At 46.6% G+C, this 19,730-nt stretch overlaps 1 protein-coding gene across 4 annotated transcripts in view; it reads left to right on the top strand.

Moving 5' to 3' along the window:
• The window catches only part of LOC135396570 (aftiphilin-like), a 72,376-nt gene extending 55,446 nt beyond the window's left edge, over positions 1-16,930 (top strand). For all 4 annotated transcript variants that reach the window (XM_064627607.1, XM_064627609.1, XM_064627606.1 and 1 more), the window contains 2 exons: positions 2,616-2,757; positions 16,297-16,930. In XM_064627607.1, the coding sequence (XP_064483677.1) occupies positions 2,616-2,757; positions 16,297-16,511 (357 nt within the window). In that variant the 3' untranslated portion in view covers positions 16,512-16,930. The remainder of the gene's footprint in view (positions 1-2,615; positions 2,758-16,296) is intronic.
• Positions 16,931-19,730: the final 2,800 nt, after the last annotated feature.

The raw sequence follows: 19,730 nt of genomic DNA, 5'->3' as shown, positions 1-19,730 counted from the left end.
TGGAATTGCACTGGATATCTATTAGTTCCATTTGGAGCTCGGGCTTAACGTCTTCAGGAAGAACTGAAAAGGGGTCGGCGAACAGTTTCAACATCGCCTTGAGGATCTCAATGTCATGAAACCTTGACATGAACTCACGTCGCAGCACCGACACTTCTGAGGAGTATGTGCGAAGAGTTTCCTCGTTCTTGCAGTCAACGGCTTTTAGACAAGGAAAGTGGAAGAGATCCTTCGATGTTAGCTGTTTCTCCCAAAGTTCCAACTTTCTCACAAAACTTTTGACGCTGTCGTACATCTCTGTGATCGAGTGAGCTTTCCCCTGCATGCCCATAGTCAGTATGTGCAGGTGGTTAGTTATGTCGACGAGAAACGGCAGGTCACTCAACCATTCGGGGTTGGCCAGTTGAGGGCATTCTTTCCCCTTGTTGTGAAGAAATTCCTTGATTTCATTTCGAAGATCGAAGAAACGTTGAAGTACTTACACCCTGCTGAGCCATCTGACCTCTGTATGATAAGGCAGGTCTTTGTACATGGCATCCAAGTTTTGAAGAAAATCAGCAAACAGACAAGGATTCAAGCCTCTCGACCGAATGAAATTAAAGGTCTTAACAACAGTGTTCATGACGTGCTTTAACTTAACTGTGCGGCAGAACATTGCCTCTTGATGTAGGATACAGTGAATTGCTGGAAGGTTCGTGGGCACGTCTTCCTCTGCAAGTGCTTCTTTAAGGCAAGCTACCAGACCTAGAATGCGACCAACCATTGAAGGAGCTCCATCAGTCGCTACTGATGCAAGATTCTCCCACTTAAGACCTGCTGCTTCGATGCTACCTTTTACTACGCTCCACAGGTCACTCCCCGTCGTTGTCCCTTTCAGAGGAAGCAGATCAAACAGTTCCTCATTTATGTCCAAGTTGTGCATGACACTGCGGATGAACACCACGTACTGAGCATTATAATTTATGTCCGTGGATTCGTCAAGTGCTAAGGAATATGCGCAAAAGTTCTTCAAAATATCGCGCAGCTGCTTTTCCAAATCTGCACCCATGTCCTCAACCTGCCTAGCGACGGTATTTGCAGAAAAGCTAATCTTCTCAAAAGAATCTTTTGTGGTCAGGCACACAATTTCAGCTGCACGAATGAGACAGTTCTTGATAAAAGGTCCTTCCGTTAAGGGTTTTGGCGCTTTTGCGATCAACTGCGATAGGGCAGAGTTTGCTTCAACGGTGACCTCATTTTCCCTGTTAAGCTTAGGAAAAATGTCCTTTTGTCTTGTGACCGCCAATTTGAGCTGCATCACTTTTTCTTCACGGATCTTTGCAGTAAATTTCGCATACTGTCCTTAGTGAAGAGCTTCGTAATGACGTCGGTGATTGTACTCTATCGGAACATCAACAGTTTTTTGGCACACTAGACATTCCAGGATGTTGTTTATATCGGCGAACAGAGAATTAATCCCCCAGTGCTCTCGGAAGGTACACTTCTCCTCCTGTACAGTCCACTTCAGATGTGGCTTCGAGCAGGAGATACTCTCTATGCTGTTTGGTAATCTTTTGCAAAGACATGGAAACACTGCAGAGCGCAAACCGACGTCCACCGGATGCTTGATAGTTCAACACGTGATTATGGAAGAGACGCTTTGGCACCTGCGAATTCCGAAACTATATATATAGGACGTCCTTCGACCTCTCGGTCCTTCCGAGGAAGCGTTGGGTGGCCACGGCAGAGCTCCCGTGTATCGTAGTGAAGAGAGCTGCTGTGTGAAGTGTATTCTTTTAAGTGGGTCTGTGAATGTCGTGATTCGATGTTATCCAGGTATTCAAGGGCTTTCCGCAGGCGCATGATTGCCCATAGCGATCTGCTAGCTTTTTTTTTTTCTCTCACTGCGATTAAGTTTTCTCGTCTTTCTCTTCCTTTCTTTTTCTCTCTCGCTTCGTTGTGGGAGCCCTGCGGGCCGCATGCAGGCCTCTAGAAATGATGCTAGTGAGATAATGGCTCTAGGGGCCCCATTATCTCACTAGCATCATTTCTTGTAGCCCAGTAGCAACCCACAATTTCATTATCTTTAATGTTCTGACCTCTACGCAATTGGCCCTGGTTCACTGTCTAGGTTGACACCTTACACAGCTCTGCACATTGCACATTGAAGACATCTTAAAAATTTGCTGGCAACAAGGATTCAACCTGAGAACCACAGTTAGCTGTGTGCAGTAGCTTTGGGAGTAGTAAAGTAAAGTAGTAAAGTAAAACTTCTACACAAGCTCATTGGGTGAGTGTAGCAAGCAATGCTGTGATGCATCAATCCACTAAGCGACTAACAGCTTTTCTGTGCTTTGATATTGCAACAATGTCATTGGAATTGCTTACATGTGTGCATACCACTGGGGTGCTTCTTTTTCTTTTCTGAAGTCTGATGTATTTGAACTTGCTGGTTTGAAAACACAGAAGGCCGCGTATTGGATCAACCATAGTAGCTCCTCTTGGGTTTGCACAATTGAAAGCACAATTTATTTCTGTATTTTCTCTTAAACTAGTACGTGTATACCAAACGCAAACGTGTGAACAAATTGTGAACAAATAGAAACAGTAAGAAAGCACACATTTGTTATGTCCAGGAGAGCATTCCACCAGCACAATTTGACTGGAGGTCAAGTGGTCTGGAGAACCCATTAGAGCAGCCCTCTTCTTCCTCCCTGTTAGACCTGGAGTTCCTGTCAAGCCTCAGCCCTTCGGCATCAACCCCACTCCGGACTTCCAGTTAGTCAATTTGTCTTGTTATTAACCCAGTATGCTGGATCGTACCATGTGCCATCATATAGCATGTAGTATGCTTATAAGTTCTTGTTGATGTGTACTGTAAATATCATACTTGCTCACATGATTAATATGCTCAAATAGTTAACTCACCCTCAAGTTAGGCATCCAACTGTTAGCATTTTCACTTTTTGTGTGTATCTAGTGCATCCTGACTTTGCCAGGATGACTGGTATATATCACACAGCCACTTCAAGTGCGCTTTGGAGTCGTCTTGTGGGAGAGTAGATAGGCCATGTTGGTTATCAGTAATCCTAGGATCCCGTTTGTTACGGAAAGCGTGGATTTGGTGCTTGGAAATGGAAATTCACAGATTTTATTTTTTGTATGCCGGAAGGATGTGAACCATTCCTTTGCTACAGTTTATAGCAGATCATAGCAACCAGTCTTAATCTCAAAAGAGAAGAGCAATGCGTATGCACATGATTCTTCTACTGAAGCGAAACATCCCGGAAACTTTGGGAATCTTGGGAGACGTTACGCAAAAAGGAAAGTCGTACATCCCATACCCTCACTTCACTTGATGTGTAATTACATCGATGTGTCACTGATACATTTTTTCCTATCTCCTTGATATGATAGGCCTTAACTGTTTCATATCCTGGCACATCCTGGCTCCTACGTAAAATCCTTGTATCTTGTCATTGTGGTTCACATGCACAAGATTTGCGCTTGACAGAGAGGTGTGTACTTGCATTGTTCCAAATGAGTTCTGTGTTCACAAAAGTGTTCATTCACGGACGGGCCTGTGTGTCCTATATACACGTTCCCACGGGCGAGTCAAATCAGCACCCACTACACACTTGACGCAGATGTTATTGTTTCTTCCCACTCCCCAGCTTTGACGGTGCTGACAATACCATCAGCACCCGAAACTTGTTTGCCACCTTCAAAATGTGGAGTGTCTTGTGCACGTACACACACAACAGTCAAGCCTCCATGTAACGAAGCCAGTAAACATGTTGCAAAACTTTGCTCTAGGGAGAACTTCGCTATATACGAGGGGTGTTCAAGTCAAACCGGGTCTTTTCATTTTTCGCAAAAGTAAAATGAACTTACAGGCGAGAAATTAGTTTTTTTCAACGTAACCTCCAGCTGCACTAATGCACTTGTCCCAGCGTTTCATGAGGGCTTGGATGCTAGCAGCGTAGAAATCCTTACCGGCACGTAGCAGCCATGATCGGACCGCATTCTTGACCTTGTCGTCGCAGCTGAAGTGGCGGCCCCCAAGGAACGCCTTCAGTAACCCGAAGAGATTGAAATCGCTGTGGACTGTAAGGGGAATGTGGCAGCAACTCCCAGCCAAGTTCTTGTAAGGGGCGTGTCATGAGATGCGCGGTTTGCGGGCGTGCATTGTCCTATAGGAGGAGGACTCCTTTGGTGATGAGGCCCAGCCGCTTTTGCACATCCCTGAGAACCTGACAGTAATATGCACTCTTGATGGTGGTACCACTGGGCAGAAAATCAACATGAACAACGCCAGCCTTGTCCCAGAAAACCGTGGCCATGACCTTACCCGCAGACGGGGTGCTTCGGAACTTCTTGGGAGCGGGCGAGCCCAGATGCTTCCACTGTTTTGATGCGCGTTTCGACTCTGGAATGAAATGGTGCACCCACGTTTCATCGCACGTGATAATCCGATCAAGGAACGGCTGTCCTTCAGTGTTGAAACGATACCTTAGCTCTTGAGAGATTTCCAGTCTTCTCTGCCGGTCAAACACGGAGAGCTGCCTCGGTGGCCCAACGGGCACCAACTTTCCTGAACTGGAGGTGTTCATGAATGATAGTGTTCATCGTTCTCACAGAAAGGTACGTCTTTCGAGCCAGTTCAAGACATGTTATCCGTCGGTCCTTGAGGATCAGGTGCTCCACAAGTTGGATGTTCTCAGGAACTCTGACACACGACTCTGAGCAGCCCCCACCGGGATCGCACTGTACTGACGTACGGCCGTCTCGGAACCGTTTGCACCACTCAGATGCTTTGCTGCGTCTAAGTGTATCGTGGCCATACTGAGCCTGAAGTCTGTGAATTTCATATGACTTTACCCCTTCATTCACGAGAAACTTCATGACAATTCGCTGTTCAATGTTCGCGCTCACCTGGCTGTCGGCCATCTTGTCCAGCACGTGTCTTCTGTTTTGCACAAACTTTAGACCACGTGGTAAACGTGGAGGCCTGTCGTGTGTGAAAATGACGAAAAAGAAGTAGGGCGAGCCATTTGTAGACTCAGGAGACAGAAAGTCCTGGTTTGACTTAAACACCCCTCGTACATAGATCGTCAGCAAAAATACCGAAGCTTACCGCTTCTGCTCATCTGCCTGACTCCCAGGTGTAGGTACAAGACCAGACAACAACTAACATTGCATAGAATTTTTATTTGCTCCCGAAAAAGTCTGTGAGCTTTGTTTGCATAGTGACGAACATGGGCATGACATTTCGTCCCTACGCGGAGAGGGTCTCTAAAGCTTGCTCCTGGTTCTTGTTGGTCCCCACATACCGACAGAGGACATTGATTGCATCTAGCACCTCGTGAACCATTGGCACAGTACACACTTCTGCAGTGGAAAGACTGTCACTGTCATCATTTGCCTTGCAGACCGTCGACGATGTCTGCTTCAGTCAGTTCCTCCGTGCATATAGTAGCAGACTAATCCACATTCCAAAAGTCCGGCAGTTAAAGATCTTGAGGCACGCCGTCACCATCTTTACGCGTCTCCCACTGCTAAGCAAGAACAGCTTGACGAGGTGTGGGTTCAGACGCGAGATTCTCTTTGCTGTTCCACAGTCCGTCGACTTCGCTGCAGTTCTCATCGCTGAACTCCGTGTAGAAGCCCGCCTTCCAGAACGAGTTGACGATGACCTCAAGTTTTCCGCCTTGCCAACTTGCTGCCAGTATCTCCGTTGCTTGGATGGCATCTACCTTCGTTTCTTTCTTTGGGCAAATGTCCAAGTCCACCAGTCGTGAGCAGTAGGCACACTTCACGCTGTTAATGATGCCTGATCAAGGAGTTGGATGAGGGAGGTGCAGTTTGGTGAGAGAAAATGCATGAGCGAGAGAAAGTGCGTCAGCTCCAGATCTCCAACATGATGCACTCAGCAATTGTCCAAGACCAGGCACATGTGATGGTCCTTCTTCACCATGTCACATTCGAACTCCCTCTCCCCGTCCTTGAAAAAGGCATGGAACATCCATGCCTTGCTGTTGGAAGTACCTCCACAGGGATTTTATTCCCCGTGAAACAGTCTGGCCTCTTGCTCTTCCCTATCACTAGGGAGATCCGCTTGTCTGTACCTCTGTATTAATGCAGAATAAGATGGAAAAACGCAACTTGCTGTGTGTTCTGCCCTTATATCACTCTTAATGTCCTTATATCATTATCGCCCTTATATCACTCTTATATGTAATTCAATGGATGTGAAACGTGAGCACCAGAAAAGTTCATTGCATCGAGAACTTTGCAATATGGAAAGTTCGCTGCATAGAGATTTGACTGTAGTACTAAAGGTAGAAGGTACAGGGAAAGGGTGTGGCGGCCCGTGGGCGACGATGAAGATGTGCCTCTGCTGGAGCACGCCACAGCGCCTGCCAGCCAGTTCTACCACCATAGTCCTAGCATGTGGCCATGACCGCTGGAACACACCATCTTCGCCAGTCAAGACTCACGTAGAGGGACACCACCTCCTCTACATTTGGTGACCCGAACACAGAACACCATGTTCGGCATAATTCGGCCCAGTATCATCCCAAACTTCTGCAAGACCACATTCGAAGCCATCGTGAACGTCCGGTGCACCGTTCTTCGGAAGAATCGCTACGCGACGACGTCAATTCACTGCGGCTCACTCATCGCAACGCCCGGCCACTCAACAACATGGTTCGCTCATCCACCCCGCTCAGTTCGCCATGGTCGCACACTCCACGTCACGTCGCCGCACGCTTCGTGATAGCACTCTTCGGTCTTCCACCAGCGGTACCTTCCCGAGCATCACGCTCCTATACCGGTTGTGGAACGCCGCTGGTGACAACATGGCCCCATTCGCATCGCCATCCCAGTCCCAGGAACCCTGCCCACCTTGCCTTCCCACCTGGCTTCGATACAGGGTGCTGGAAGCCATCCAATTGCGGTCAAGAGGCACCGGGCCAACGTTCCACCGGGGACCCACACAGAGGCCACTGAGTTCTACTCCCGGTCTCCCCGTGCTTCGCGATGGTCCTCCCTGGCACTCTCCTTAGTGACAACATTAGCTCATTGCTCACGAACCGGTCGCGGTTCTGTTGCCGCCCTCTCTGCATCACATGGCCTACCTGCCTGCTCTCTGCTTCGGCCGGCCCCTGGAACCCTCCCGGCCAGCTCTTGTCCGCACCATTCATCCCGCCACTTCTGCCCACTCAGCACAAGACACAGTCTAGCCGTCCCTGTTCCACGTGCAGTCGCCCTTCTTTCTCCTCTTCATGTATCGACACGGACGACCTTCCGCTAGCACTACACCGCTCCGTGTCTGAGGGGAGGAGTGATGTGGCAGCCTGTGGGCGACGATGAAGACGTGCCTCAGCTGGCACGCGCCACTACGCCTGCCAGCCATTTCTACCGGCACCGTCCACGATCATCTGCCCGCTGGGACATTCCACCATAGTCGGTCAGGGCTCATGTAGAGGGATGCCACCTCCTCTACGAGGGTACTAGTAGCTCTAGTATGCTCTGCAATTTTGTTTCACCCCATTTGTTTCCCCGGGGTTTCCCCCGATTCAGTGACGCCCCAGTAGCACCAACAGAGGGCATCCTGCAGTCTGCAGTCGACAAAGTTGTGTCACGGAACTATCTTCAGGACTGTGGCAGGATTTGTCAGAGCAGACCCAATGTACTGTAATGCGATTGCCCACTTCACTGTTTTGAAGTGTGCCGAATAATCGGATGGTTATCCTTCTTAGTGAGGAGCACCAGCAAATATGACTAGAGGTGAGCACGGATACCATTTATATGAAGGGAATTGATGTTCTGAAGCTGAAACACATCGCCCCATGTCGCCCCGTCGTGTGAATGTGTGTGCGAATGAGAAAACATGTAAGAGTGCAAGGTTAATGAGTGAGGGAGTGTATGTGTTTGTCCCTTCAAATGACGCACCCTTGGAAGTCACTGGAGAGGCGTGTTAGCTTAGCTCAGTTGGTAAGAGCCCTGGACCGGCAATCCAGAAGATGTGGGTTCGAGTTCTACAGCTGGCAAACCTTTTCAGTGATTTCCTTTTTTCATAATTAACATTTATATATCTGCATCCGCACAGTATGATAAAAATAGTTGGATAATTGAAACCACCTGTTTTGTGTACTTTGGGTAAACGGAACAAAGTGGAGGTACCGAGATGCGGGTGAACCTGGCAGACTACTATTCATGTCTCACAACCCGGGGTGAAGTCAGAGCCAGTGTAATCCAATCCCTTAGTCAGTCAGCATACAATGTTAGGCTTAGCTTGCGTCCACATGTCTGTCTAGAAACAGCTACATAAAGTGCTTTCACTTGTGTCAGTGTTGCGGATAATTCAGAGACATGATCCTGAGAGCAGATCAAAAATAGAAACCGTGAAATTTGATATGCCATAGTCAACGCACTCGTCCGCGCCTTGAATGAGGATGTGTTCGATGCCACATGATACTGACGGGTAATATCGGAAACCTGGAGTCTGGAAGAGGATGTGTAGTTAGCCCGGCAGAACTGAAAGATAATCATTGTAGACGATTCAGGTGCGCATGAATTTTTTTTAAGCCTCAGGCATGCGTGCATATTTAGTGAAAAAAGCAATCATACAATGCGAAGAGAACAGCCATTAACTCACTTTCCTTGCTACTCACAGTAGTGGAAATTGATTATCTTGAAATAAAGTTTAATTTCATGAAATCTGTGTAAACTTCGGTAAGCAGCAAAGCAACATGTAAACAAAGTCACATGACCTCAAAATGGCGTTTTCTATTACGTGCACGTACTGGCATCCTGCTCTCACTTCGAACACCAACGCCAACAGTATTTCACCGCATTCTACAGATACGATGTCCCACTCCACCCAGTCCTTCTACTGGGTGACACTCCTCTTCTGCCGTTTGATAATGTTGTCCAGTTTTTTACCATGTGTAGATTACGTTCAGCATTGCTCCGCTTTTAGCCTTTGTCACCTAACTCATCATGTAAATTTCTCATCCTGGATCATCTCATCGCTCATACTTGTCGACAACTTTTAACTGCCACACTCATTTGTTATCATCATCCTCCTCTCTCCTCTCATCCTCATCTCTCACACACTCACCATAGTTATGGCGCTCTTTGGCCTTTGCCGCCTTTGTGCCATTAAACCCATAATCGCTGATCGCTAAACGCTATGACGTACGACCAGGACGAGATGGCAGTTTTGCCACAAGCACCCGCTTGAGGGTTGTTACAACAATGGCAGGTTTGTGTCACCCCTGTGATAAGGAGAGAGGCTAGAAGAAAAGTTGAGAGAAAGAGTAATGGGGAGAGCAAAGGAGCTGTGCGGAGGCGAGGCCCTCTCTCAGCTTTCAAGTCCAGGGGCCGCCATGATCGATATTGTGGATTCGGTCACAGCCTTTCCACACGTAAAGAGCAGGTGCTTCGACACCATGGTATCCAATCCAATCCAAGTCGTGCTTGCTACCGCTGGGCTCTGTGTGCCATGGTGTGTGCAAAGTGTGTTTCATTTGTCTGCTCTCACACGTCCTTTTGGACTGTGTCTTATTCCATTAGAAAAGAGTATGGTAGAGTTTAAACCTTGTGCTGTGACATGAAAGAACGGCACACGGAACTTGTAGGGTACACCGTAACACACTAGGCCTAACGTATCGATCATGGCATTTTGGTGAAACCTCACTCGCCCTCACCCTCACCGCCCTCACGAGCACATACCCTCACTCGCCCTCACGGGTACATGCCCTCACTCGCCCTCGCCCTCACGGCTCTCACAAACGCAAGCCTTCACCCATGAGGGTTTTACTCATAAGGTCTCCCGTGGGTGCACTCATGAGGTTGTGTCCCTCATGAGACCTCCTGTGAGTGCACTCATGAGGTCTGAGAGGTGCCAGGTCTGTGTGAGTGAAGTCACTGGTGAGGCCTGAGGGGTGTGAGGTCAGTATGAGGGCATTCAGAAATGAGGTCGAATGACGCATACCTGACGTGCGCAAATTATGAAGGCATTGATGATATGGTTCCAGTGACCCAACTACCGGTTGGGTGCACTTTAAAGGGCTGGTGTGCCCGTTTTTAGCAATTTCGTCTACGTTGCGCTGGGAACACAAGAAAGCCTCCTGAGCTTTGCCCAGGACACTTGGCTGTATACCCAGCGCGACGTAGACGAAATTGCTAAAAACGTGCACATCAGCCCTTTAAAGTGCACCCTGCCAGTAGTTGGGTCGCTGGAACCATATCACGAAGTAATCCGTCAGCTCAGGACGCTTGGCTGTGTTCCCGGCGCTACGTAGACGAAATAGCTAAAAACCTGCACACCAGCCCTTTAAAGTGCACCCTGCCCGTAGTTGGGTCACTAGAACCATATCACCAAGTAATCAGTCAGTTCATGACACTTCGCTGTGTTCCCAGCGCGACGTAGGTGAAATTGCTAAAAACGGGCACACCAGCCCTTTAAAGTGACCACTGCGTGTAGGCGGGCAGCTGAAACCATATCACCAAGTAATCAGTCAGCTCAGGACACTTTGCTCAGTTCCCAGCGCGACATAGACGAAATTGCTAAAAACGGGCGCACCAGCCCTTTAAAGTGCACACTGCGTGTAGTTGGGCCGCTGGAACCATATCACCAACTAATCCGTCAGCTCAGTACGCTTGGCTGTGTTCCCAGCGCGACGTAGACGAAATTGCTGAAAACGCGCACACCAGCCCTTTAAAGTGCACACTGCATGTAGCTGGGTCGCTGGAACCATATCACCAAATAATCAGTCAGCTCAGGACGCTTGGCTGTCTTCCCAGCGCGGCGTATACGAAATTGCTAAAAACGGGAACACCAGCCCTTTAAAGTGCGCCCTGCCGGTTGCTGGGTCGCTGGAACCATATCACTAGTGCCTTCATAATTTGCCCACGTCTCCTAAGCGTCATTTGACCTCATTTCTGAATGCACTCATACTGACCTCACACCCCTCAGGCCTCACAAGTGACTTCACTCACACAGACCTGACGCCCCTCAGACCTCATGAGTGCACTCACGGATGTCCTAATCGCGGGCTTGCCCTCACTCACCCTCACCTCAAAGGCGTGAGGTGAGGGTGAGGGGCACTCATGAGGGCCCTCATGGGTGAGTTCGCCCAGCTATGATCATGGCAGCTCACATGTTGAGATGCCCCCCTTGCCTGGCTTGGTTTCTAGTTATTATGAGAGTTCTATGGTGGGCTGGAACCGGAGACACGGAAGAACAACAAGAAATGCCGGTTCTTCCAATTCTCCGGTTCCAGCCCTCAGTATGCACCAGCTGTCCGCGTTCTTCCACTTCTGCCTAGCTCTGTTTTGCGTGACATGTGACCTGCTATCGAACGATGGAGTTCGGTAGGAGCAAATGGAATGCAGCGGATGACACGCTCCGGCATGTCATTCTCAATTCAGTTTGAATTGCTATGCCACGTAGGGTTTGCCAGCAGAGATGATTGCGGATAAAATGTGGTTATCTGTGGAGGCAAGCCGTGCTATCCGCATTTATCTGCTGGGATTTCGGACAGTACAATTTTCATCTGCAAATCAGGATGTAGCGCAGATATATTTATCATCTCTTGTACAGGTTAAAATTAGCAAATTGTTTCATATTGTCCTGCGGACAGAAGTGAAATATGTAATGGGACTATGCCCTCCTCGGTATGACCATTGTGCATGTGTCTGTCGCCTCACTGGGGTGCGATGTTAGTGGACGAGAATCGAACAAAAGGAACTTCCCCAAGTTGCTTTGACAAAGTTACCTAAGAGAGGAACAAATTAGTGGAGCTCACAAAAGAGCATCGTGACTTTTTAGGAACGTGGGTAAAAGATCAAAACATGTCTGCTACAGAAGATGGATAAAAGAAGAGGACTGGCTTACGGAAGGCAGGAATAAAACGTTGATTGGTGCAGTTATATTCATGTCGTCCTTGTTGATGTCAATTTTTACGCTATGGCTGTGCTTGAGAATATCCTCCATGTCCTTGTAGGCCACTGTGCCACTCATTTCCACTCTGCAGCAGTGTCACCATTGTGGGATGCAGCAAGTATTTTATGGCTGTCCTTTGTAATACAAAATTTTTTAGTGATAGCCATCTTGGAAATCTTGCCAACCTGTACTTCGGAGAGTATCTTCACTTTCGTCGAAAGTGCAAGCGACTCTCATGCCCACTTCAACATCTTCCAGCGTCATTGAAAACCAGGCATGATTACAAAAATGCATCCAAAACGTGCAGCCTCAGCTGTTTGGTTCGCAGGCTCATAAGCACCTGACCGTCTGACACTGACCCGTCTGTCTCATTTCTTTCTGGATACTGCCGGCAGTGCCTGTTTGCCAACAGTGTGACAGAATTTCCCCTCCTCCTCCTTAACTACTCTCACTGTTTTCACCTCTGCCCATGCGTTGGGGGAGACAGACCATGTGTTTGTCGGAGAGCATGAAAGTTTATGTTAACTGGAGTGGCTGTGCAAAATGGTTTCAGTTAAGCTTTCTTCTATTTCTTTTTTGCATGGTAGTTTATGAGAAACCAAACAAATGGCTGGGCTCTGTTCAGCACACTTGAGAATTCAAATAAAGCGAGTTTGGCTTAACGGGAGTCTACTGTACTTGGAAAGTTTTCATAGATATTCAGTTGCAATGGTTTGAGAGAAGTGGTAGAGTGGCATGCCAATATAACTGTGATACTGGGAGGACTTGTACCACTGTACGGTGCAACCATAGGTCTTTCTGCCAACAGAAGCTTCAAGGAGAGTGCTCTGTGACTGCTATGGAGTGGATGGTGACTGCAGAACACAACTCACAAATATTGGGAAGTGACACTACAGAGTTTGTAAGCACATCACTCTGGCATGGTACCTGATGTGTCCTGGTGCAAGGTCTTCAATGAGGCTTGTGCAGTAACGTCACGTTTAGTCATGTGGCTCGGGAAAACATATTGCCGCACCGGAGTTACAGTAGGAGGGCATGTCGTGAGTTGTTGCAGTATGCGTGATATTGGAAAAATACATTCTGTTACCTCATTCGGCCCGCAGTAGGATGCATGTGACGCATCCACATGTTTTCCCGAGTCACGTGGCTCAAAGGCGCTTAAAGGCTGCGCGTGACGTCACGTGCACAAGCCTCATTTGTTGCAGCAAGTGTTAAGTGCATCACTTTGCTGTGATTTGCCATGAACTCCTGCACAAAGGACAATTGCAGCATTTATCTTAAATGCTGGCCTGCCGAACCAATTTTTATGTGTCGTCAGGTGCAATTTACCAAGTTAAAAAATTACAATAACACCTGCTATGTGTGTTTGGGCCCTAAGCTCATTCTGAAGTCCTTTGCGATAATACGATAAGTTCTTCAGCACATGACGGAACAGATGATATTGTAATCAGGGAAAGGTAACAGAAACGGAAACTGTATTATACCGGAAGTATAGGTAATGGTAACAGAAACAAACGGGTATCTCACAGTTAGAATACCTGAAACAGAAACGGAAATGACAAGAATTTACGGTAATAATTCAGGTACCGCAGGACTCGAATTATTGCAATTCTTCACCATATCATGTAGATAAATTTATGAAATAAACCTCAACCTAAAATTAACTGAAGAACTGAAACTAAAATGAACTATCAAACTGGAGCATATAAGTATGCAGTATACAGTAAATAGAAGAAGCATAGTTCTTATACGCTTATGGTGACCTAGAAGTTGCAAGCGTGAGTAACATTCCTGGAAACCATGTTCATATTAGCTGTTCACAGAAATCACGTACCTTTATATATATTTTGAATAAATGTATCTTGTATGCGATGTACCCCTGGAGTCCTCAAAATAGACTTCAGAACGTAGAGGGATTAAGTTTTGTCACGGTCTCAGTGGTCTTTTTTAAGAAAAAAGGAAAGAAAAGAAAGAAGGAAAACAAAAAGCTTGGGATGGGGCGGTACCGAAAAAAGGAAATGGAAACGAAAGCAACAATGGTGGTAACCGAAACAGAAACAAATAAGGGCCTGTAAAGGAGGTGGTAACGGAAATGAAAAAGATTCCGTTACCTTTCTCTGATTGTAATTCAAGCACCACCCAGAAAGTTTGCGGCAGCCTCAAGGATACTGACTCAATGATTTGAAGTAGAACAGTAGCTATGTGCACCTTGAGTAACCTTGAGTCCTTTCCATGTTGTTCCAGCCTCAGAACATCAGTTCTCTCATGCTCTCACCTTGAGTGTTGAGTTTTTGAGCTCGCACTGCACTGGAGAGTGCATTGTGCTGTGCTCCTCCTATTTCAGAATCAGGTGGAAAATGCTGACACTTACATTCAAAATGGAGCGATTCGACTACAGTAGCTGACTGATTTTCGGACGCCCATTATTCGGACTCCCACTGGGAACAGTGACCTTCGCCATAGAATTAATACATTTTAGTACCATTTTTTCGGTCAGGTCCAAGTCCGAAGGCCTGGTTTTCTGTACTAAAAAGCTTGCAGACAAGCACCAATAGGCCTACATTCGGCACTATAATGGAAACTTTGAAGCCACCATTTTGGATTGTGCACTCTGATTGGATTGGCAATTGGAATCCTAGGCGAAACTGCTCTGAAACTTTCGAACCACGCCTCTAGAGGCGTTTATGTTTATTCGCTCCAAGCCGAGCCCGAGCTGAGCAGCAGTGAGTCACCGAACCAGATATCGATCGGTCGGGAAACTGAGGGAAAAGAAAATTCCATATGCGACCGAGCGAGAATGACAATGTGCTTGCACAGTTGTCTGTTGCTGTGTCATTTGCTTGCAGTTGGCACACGTCGCACAACACTGTTTATCACTTATAACAAAAGGTCCTGACTCAATGCGTCCCGCGGTCAAACACACAGATTCCAGCACATAACCTGTTTCTGTCCATTCTAAGCACCTGCCCCAAATTCTATTGTGTGTCACTTTCCTCATTTATTCATTCGCTGTCTCTTCCCTTTGCTCGAAGGTTTCTAGCTTTGTGTTTTTTCTTTTTTACTTTTGTCCACCTCCTTCTCACTAGGACAAATGTCACATATTACATGCTCTACATAACATGTAAAGCATGGAACGTTGCCTCAAGAAGCGCAGACTGGGCAAGAAAGTCGCTGTGCCATTAAAGTTATTCGATATGTTTTGTACCCAGTGATTTTTTACATTTTTTACACTAGGGGCAAAATTTCCAAGCAAAATTCACCAAGGGAGAAAACAAATTGTTGTGATATGTATTTCATGCACAAATAACTACAATGTAGTTGAATTAAGTAACAGCAAGTCTTCCAGTATTTCCGGAGAAAGACAGGACCTTTGATCAGGGTGAACGAATTCCGTAGTTTCCTACCTAAACACCGATGGAGGCCATGTATTGTGCACTTGAGCTCTTGCAGTATGGGCTCTTGATTTCAATCCCCCATTTTAACCGAAATGGAGATGTTTCAGTTTCTCTTTGGAGCATAATTTTTTTCACGGTTTTCGTTCTGTTCGGGTTCACCCAAAATAAGTTTTTATTGGTTTTCGATTCTAGTTTTCATTTGACTTCGAAACCTTGCTCCGGACTCCAAGCAAATCGAGCTGCCTGGAATGTACCCAGTTTTTATATGCCTTCGAGCCAGCTCCATGACATCATATCCACCGTGAGCGCCTCCGAGCGAATAAACATAAACAGCCTAGGATTGGAGCGGGCAAGCACGTGACGACCCTTTTGGGAGTCTGGATGGTGCCAGTAGAGTTTCGGTTTGGGCACACTTTTGCTGTTCACCAGCTTTCGACGCAATGGCCATGCCTGTTCGGTAAAATGTGTGGCAAGTGCTCATGCAGCCTCTGAAGACGATCACGTTGGCCACCCACAACCATCAACCTCAGACATCGTGGACTTGTCGCTATTGTCAAATGTGTACGACAAACGTGACGCTTGTGCAAGTGCAAGCGGACATCATCACATACATGTGCTACATGTGGCAGGGCACAATTACAGACTTGTTTAGGGCAGTTGAAGTGAAATAAAGATAAAATTACTGATCGTCGGATTTTTCAGACTGCTGCATTATTTGGACCTTTTTCCAGTTACTGTCAAGTCTGAAAAATCTGTCTGCCACTGTAAACTTTTTATTTTGTTGTGGTACCAGTAGTATGTGACGCTTCGGTTTTGATATTGGTTCTGAAAAGCTTTCACGCATACAGTTGCTGCCCGTACGTCGGCATTTGTGTCTGAATTGTTGTCACCATCCTCATGTATTCTTGCATACACAAGCAAGCTTCTGATACCAATGCCAGTATGAATGTATTTATGATGCAGGTCTTGAAGAAGAGTTCCTAAGTGATTCTCCTGTGACTGTCAACGGTCCCAAGCTCCCCCCTCAGCTTCAGCAGCTTCTGGAAAGCAAGGCATCGAATATGAGCACTATGGGCCGGCCCACAGAACTGAGTACTGAGGCAAGACGTCTACTCGACCAGTTGCCAGATTTATCCTTCATGAGGGCCACTGTTCTCATGTTTCCTGTGCACCTGTGATCATCTTGTTGCTAACTGTATTGGCTCTCATTTTGGATTGCTGTTTTCTTTTAGCTGTTGAAACATCATTAGAACTACTTCTCTGGGTCTGGAGCAGACCTGGTGTCATTTTGTCTTTCTTCATTGAGCATAGGTGCAATAAATATCAGCAACCCAAATAAGAGCAGAATGGCACAAATTATTCCAAATTTGGCATTACATCAGATGAACAGTTTTTCCTTCAGCTGACTGACTTAGTGGCTGTTTTAGTTGCCTTGGCTGTGCCATTTTTATGAACATTCAAGTAGCCAGAACACAGATGCCTATTTCAGTTATTTTCCTGTACCAGGCTTCTTGAAGGAGCACTTGTGGTGTGCCCCTATGTTGACAGTGACATATTCTACAGCAAATAAAATGAGCTCCTGCGGCAACAATGAGCACATGTGGCCTGCAGCGCGTTACTCCTTTCAAACATGCCTTTCAAACATGTCCATACATGGAAGGAGCGTATCAGAGGGTGAGGAAAGAAGGGCATGTCGTCACGTAACATTAACAGGCGCTCCACAAGCTGGTAAGCAGCACGGGAACTGAGAAGAAAGGCAATCTCCAAGGCACAAGAAAGGCAATGGAGAAGAAAGAAACAAAAAGGCAGGGAGGCTTCTAGATGGTGGCTGCTTTTGCAAAAAAATATTTTTCATTGTCGCTTCCGATGGACGGTTTGCCGTATGAAACAAGGTTTGGAGCCATGTTAAATGTCACCTCTTTGCTCCTTTAAAATAATATTGACCAAAAAGCAAAATATGATTATCGTGTCAGGCTGTTTATTTATTTATTTATTTATTTACCTTAAGAGCCCGAAGGGGCATTACATAAGGGGGGTACAACTGATGCATCCAAAATTAGAGTTAATTAGATAAAGAAATCAGACAAAGCAGCCTTAAACAGTGCTGCATCTTTAATCCGCCTCTTGCGAAAAAGATACGGCGCATGCGCACATCTCCCTCTCCCTCGTGCTTCTCGCCGGGTTTCGAACTGGCTGGAAAACAAACGCCATTTCGCCGCTGCTGCAAGCTTCAACGGCTGTACGAATTATTATGTGCAGGGCAAGAAGTTGCATTTTTTTAGGTTTCCGTGCGATATGTTATGTCCTCAATAACCCGAACCGTGGGTTCGGGCTATGAAAAGACAGGAAGAATTGCGAGACATGACAGGATTTCCAGACGTTGAGGAAACACAACCGAATTAGCCCAAAGCATTTCGCAAGCTTCCCAACACAAGATTAGCGCTCGATGCGACTGAAGTCAGAATCCAGAGGCACAGAAACAAACTTTTTCGCGTTATCAACATTACAACACAGACGAATCAGTTGTTGACTGTGACCCAGAAGGTTACATCAGCTTTGTTCCCCGGCTTTGGGGTGGGTCCATATCTGATGTGGACATAATGCAGAGTAGAGGATTGTTAGGTCGCCTCGAAGCTGGTGATGCCATATTGGTAGATAAGAGCTTCAATGTTTCGTGTCTCCCCCAAGGAATTGAAGTTTACTATCCACCATTTAGGATGAGTGGAGAAGCCCAAATATCCAAGAGGAGTGTTCAAAGTACAAGAGAAATTGCCAGTGCAAGAGCGCATGTTGAACGCGTGATCCGACATGAGAAAGAATTACACATTCTTGATCGGGCCTTTCCCATCAGCATGGTGGACATTGATGAGCATCAGTGGCGTAGCGAGACCTCCAAGGTAGGGGGGGCTCTATACGAAAACCCGCCCCCCCCCACGATCCTGGGTGCGACAACACACAATACTTCTGCGCACCGCACAATATTGGACATTCACAATACGATTACACTGTGATGTCCAATGAGGTGTTGTCGAAAAGCTCATACTTTGGAAACCATTCAAGTGTGCCGCTTAGATAGACGCCGTGAATGGTAAGAACTTTCGCGATCGTCGCACTGGTCCCCCCCCCCCCATATATTATTTTTCTCCTCGGATTTGCACGATTTGCGTGGGTCGGTCAGTGGCAGGTAGGGGGGCTCGCCCCCCCCCCCCCCCGTGGCTACGCCACTGCTGAGCATATATTTTGCATGCTGTTACCTTAGTAATTTTGAAATATCCTTAATAAATGTGGCCTAACACAACAAGGAAGGAATTAAACAACTGTGCATGTATTATCGTATCATCATACTGTAACCTGTGAAGTTACCGTATTGAACAAAGTCATATAAACGAGTCAGTCTTCATTGAGAACAGCATCTGGGAAAATGTTTGTTGCACTATATGCATTTACATACTACATTCATTATAAGCACTGACCATACACATTATATACAGGGTGTTACCCTATAAAAGTCTACCCGTGCCGGCATGCCGTGCTCGCCAATTACTCAATGCAGGCGGTACAATGTGTTGCCTACGCATAAAACTCATAAGGACATTCCATCATGGTAAATATCGAAGTGATTGAGTACCGTAACGCAAAGTTATAGCGCAAAACGTGAGATTCCCGTAGTCAAAACAGCCAAGATGGCGCCTCTCAGCTCGCAGACGACATCCCTTTTGGTTGTCGTCTGCTGAGTATGCGTCGGCATTTTTCGTTCCTCACGTTGCTTACTTCTGAGCAAAATACGACAGTAACACGAAAGCGAAATGAAAACTGCAGTTCCATCCGGCTGGCAGGATATGCGACACGTTGTCGTGTGGGAAGCAGCATGTCAAGAGCTCTTCTCAGCGCCGCCATCTTGCTTGTTTTGACTATGGGAATTGCACGTTTTGAGTTATAACTTCGCGCTGCGGCACTCAATCCCTTTGAAATTTACCAAGATTAAATGTCCTTATGAGCTTTATATAAAGATCGCACAATGTGCCACCTGCATTGAGTAATTGGCGAATACGGCATGGCGGCACGGGTAGACTTTATAGGGTAACACCCTGTACATTCTGTACATACATGATATTCTCACACTATACATTACTACCCCCCATATTAAAACTATACGGACTAAGACATTAAGTCTATATGTATTATACTCATTCACTATATGCACTACAAGTTACAATACATACATTCATTTTCGTACTTCACGACTGGAGCCTTCTTAGACGGAGCTTCAGCTTCCTGATGCTGTCTACGACATAGTACCCATTTATGTACTTCTTGTGTGGATCAAGGTTCCCATGCGGCGAATGCGTTTGGTTAGAACTTGGATGAGAGCATGCTAAATATATATATATACTCTC

This window comes from Ornithodoros turicata, chromosome 6 (genome assembly GCF_037126465.1).
Source record: "Ornithodoros turicata isolate Travis chromosome 6, ASM3712646v1, whole genome shotgun sequence".
Lineage (NCBI taxonomy): Eukaryota > Metazoa > Arthropoda > Arachnida > Ixodida > Argasidae > Ornithodoros > Ornithodoros turicata.
The sequence above is the reverse complement of the archived record's forward strand: the minus strand, read 5'-3'. Positions and strand labels throughout refer to the sequence as shown.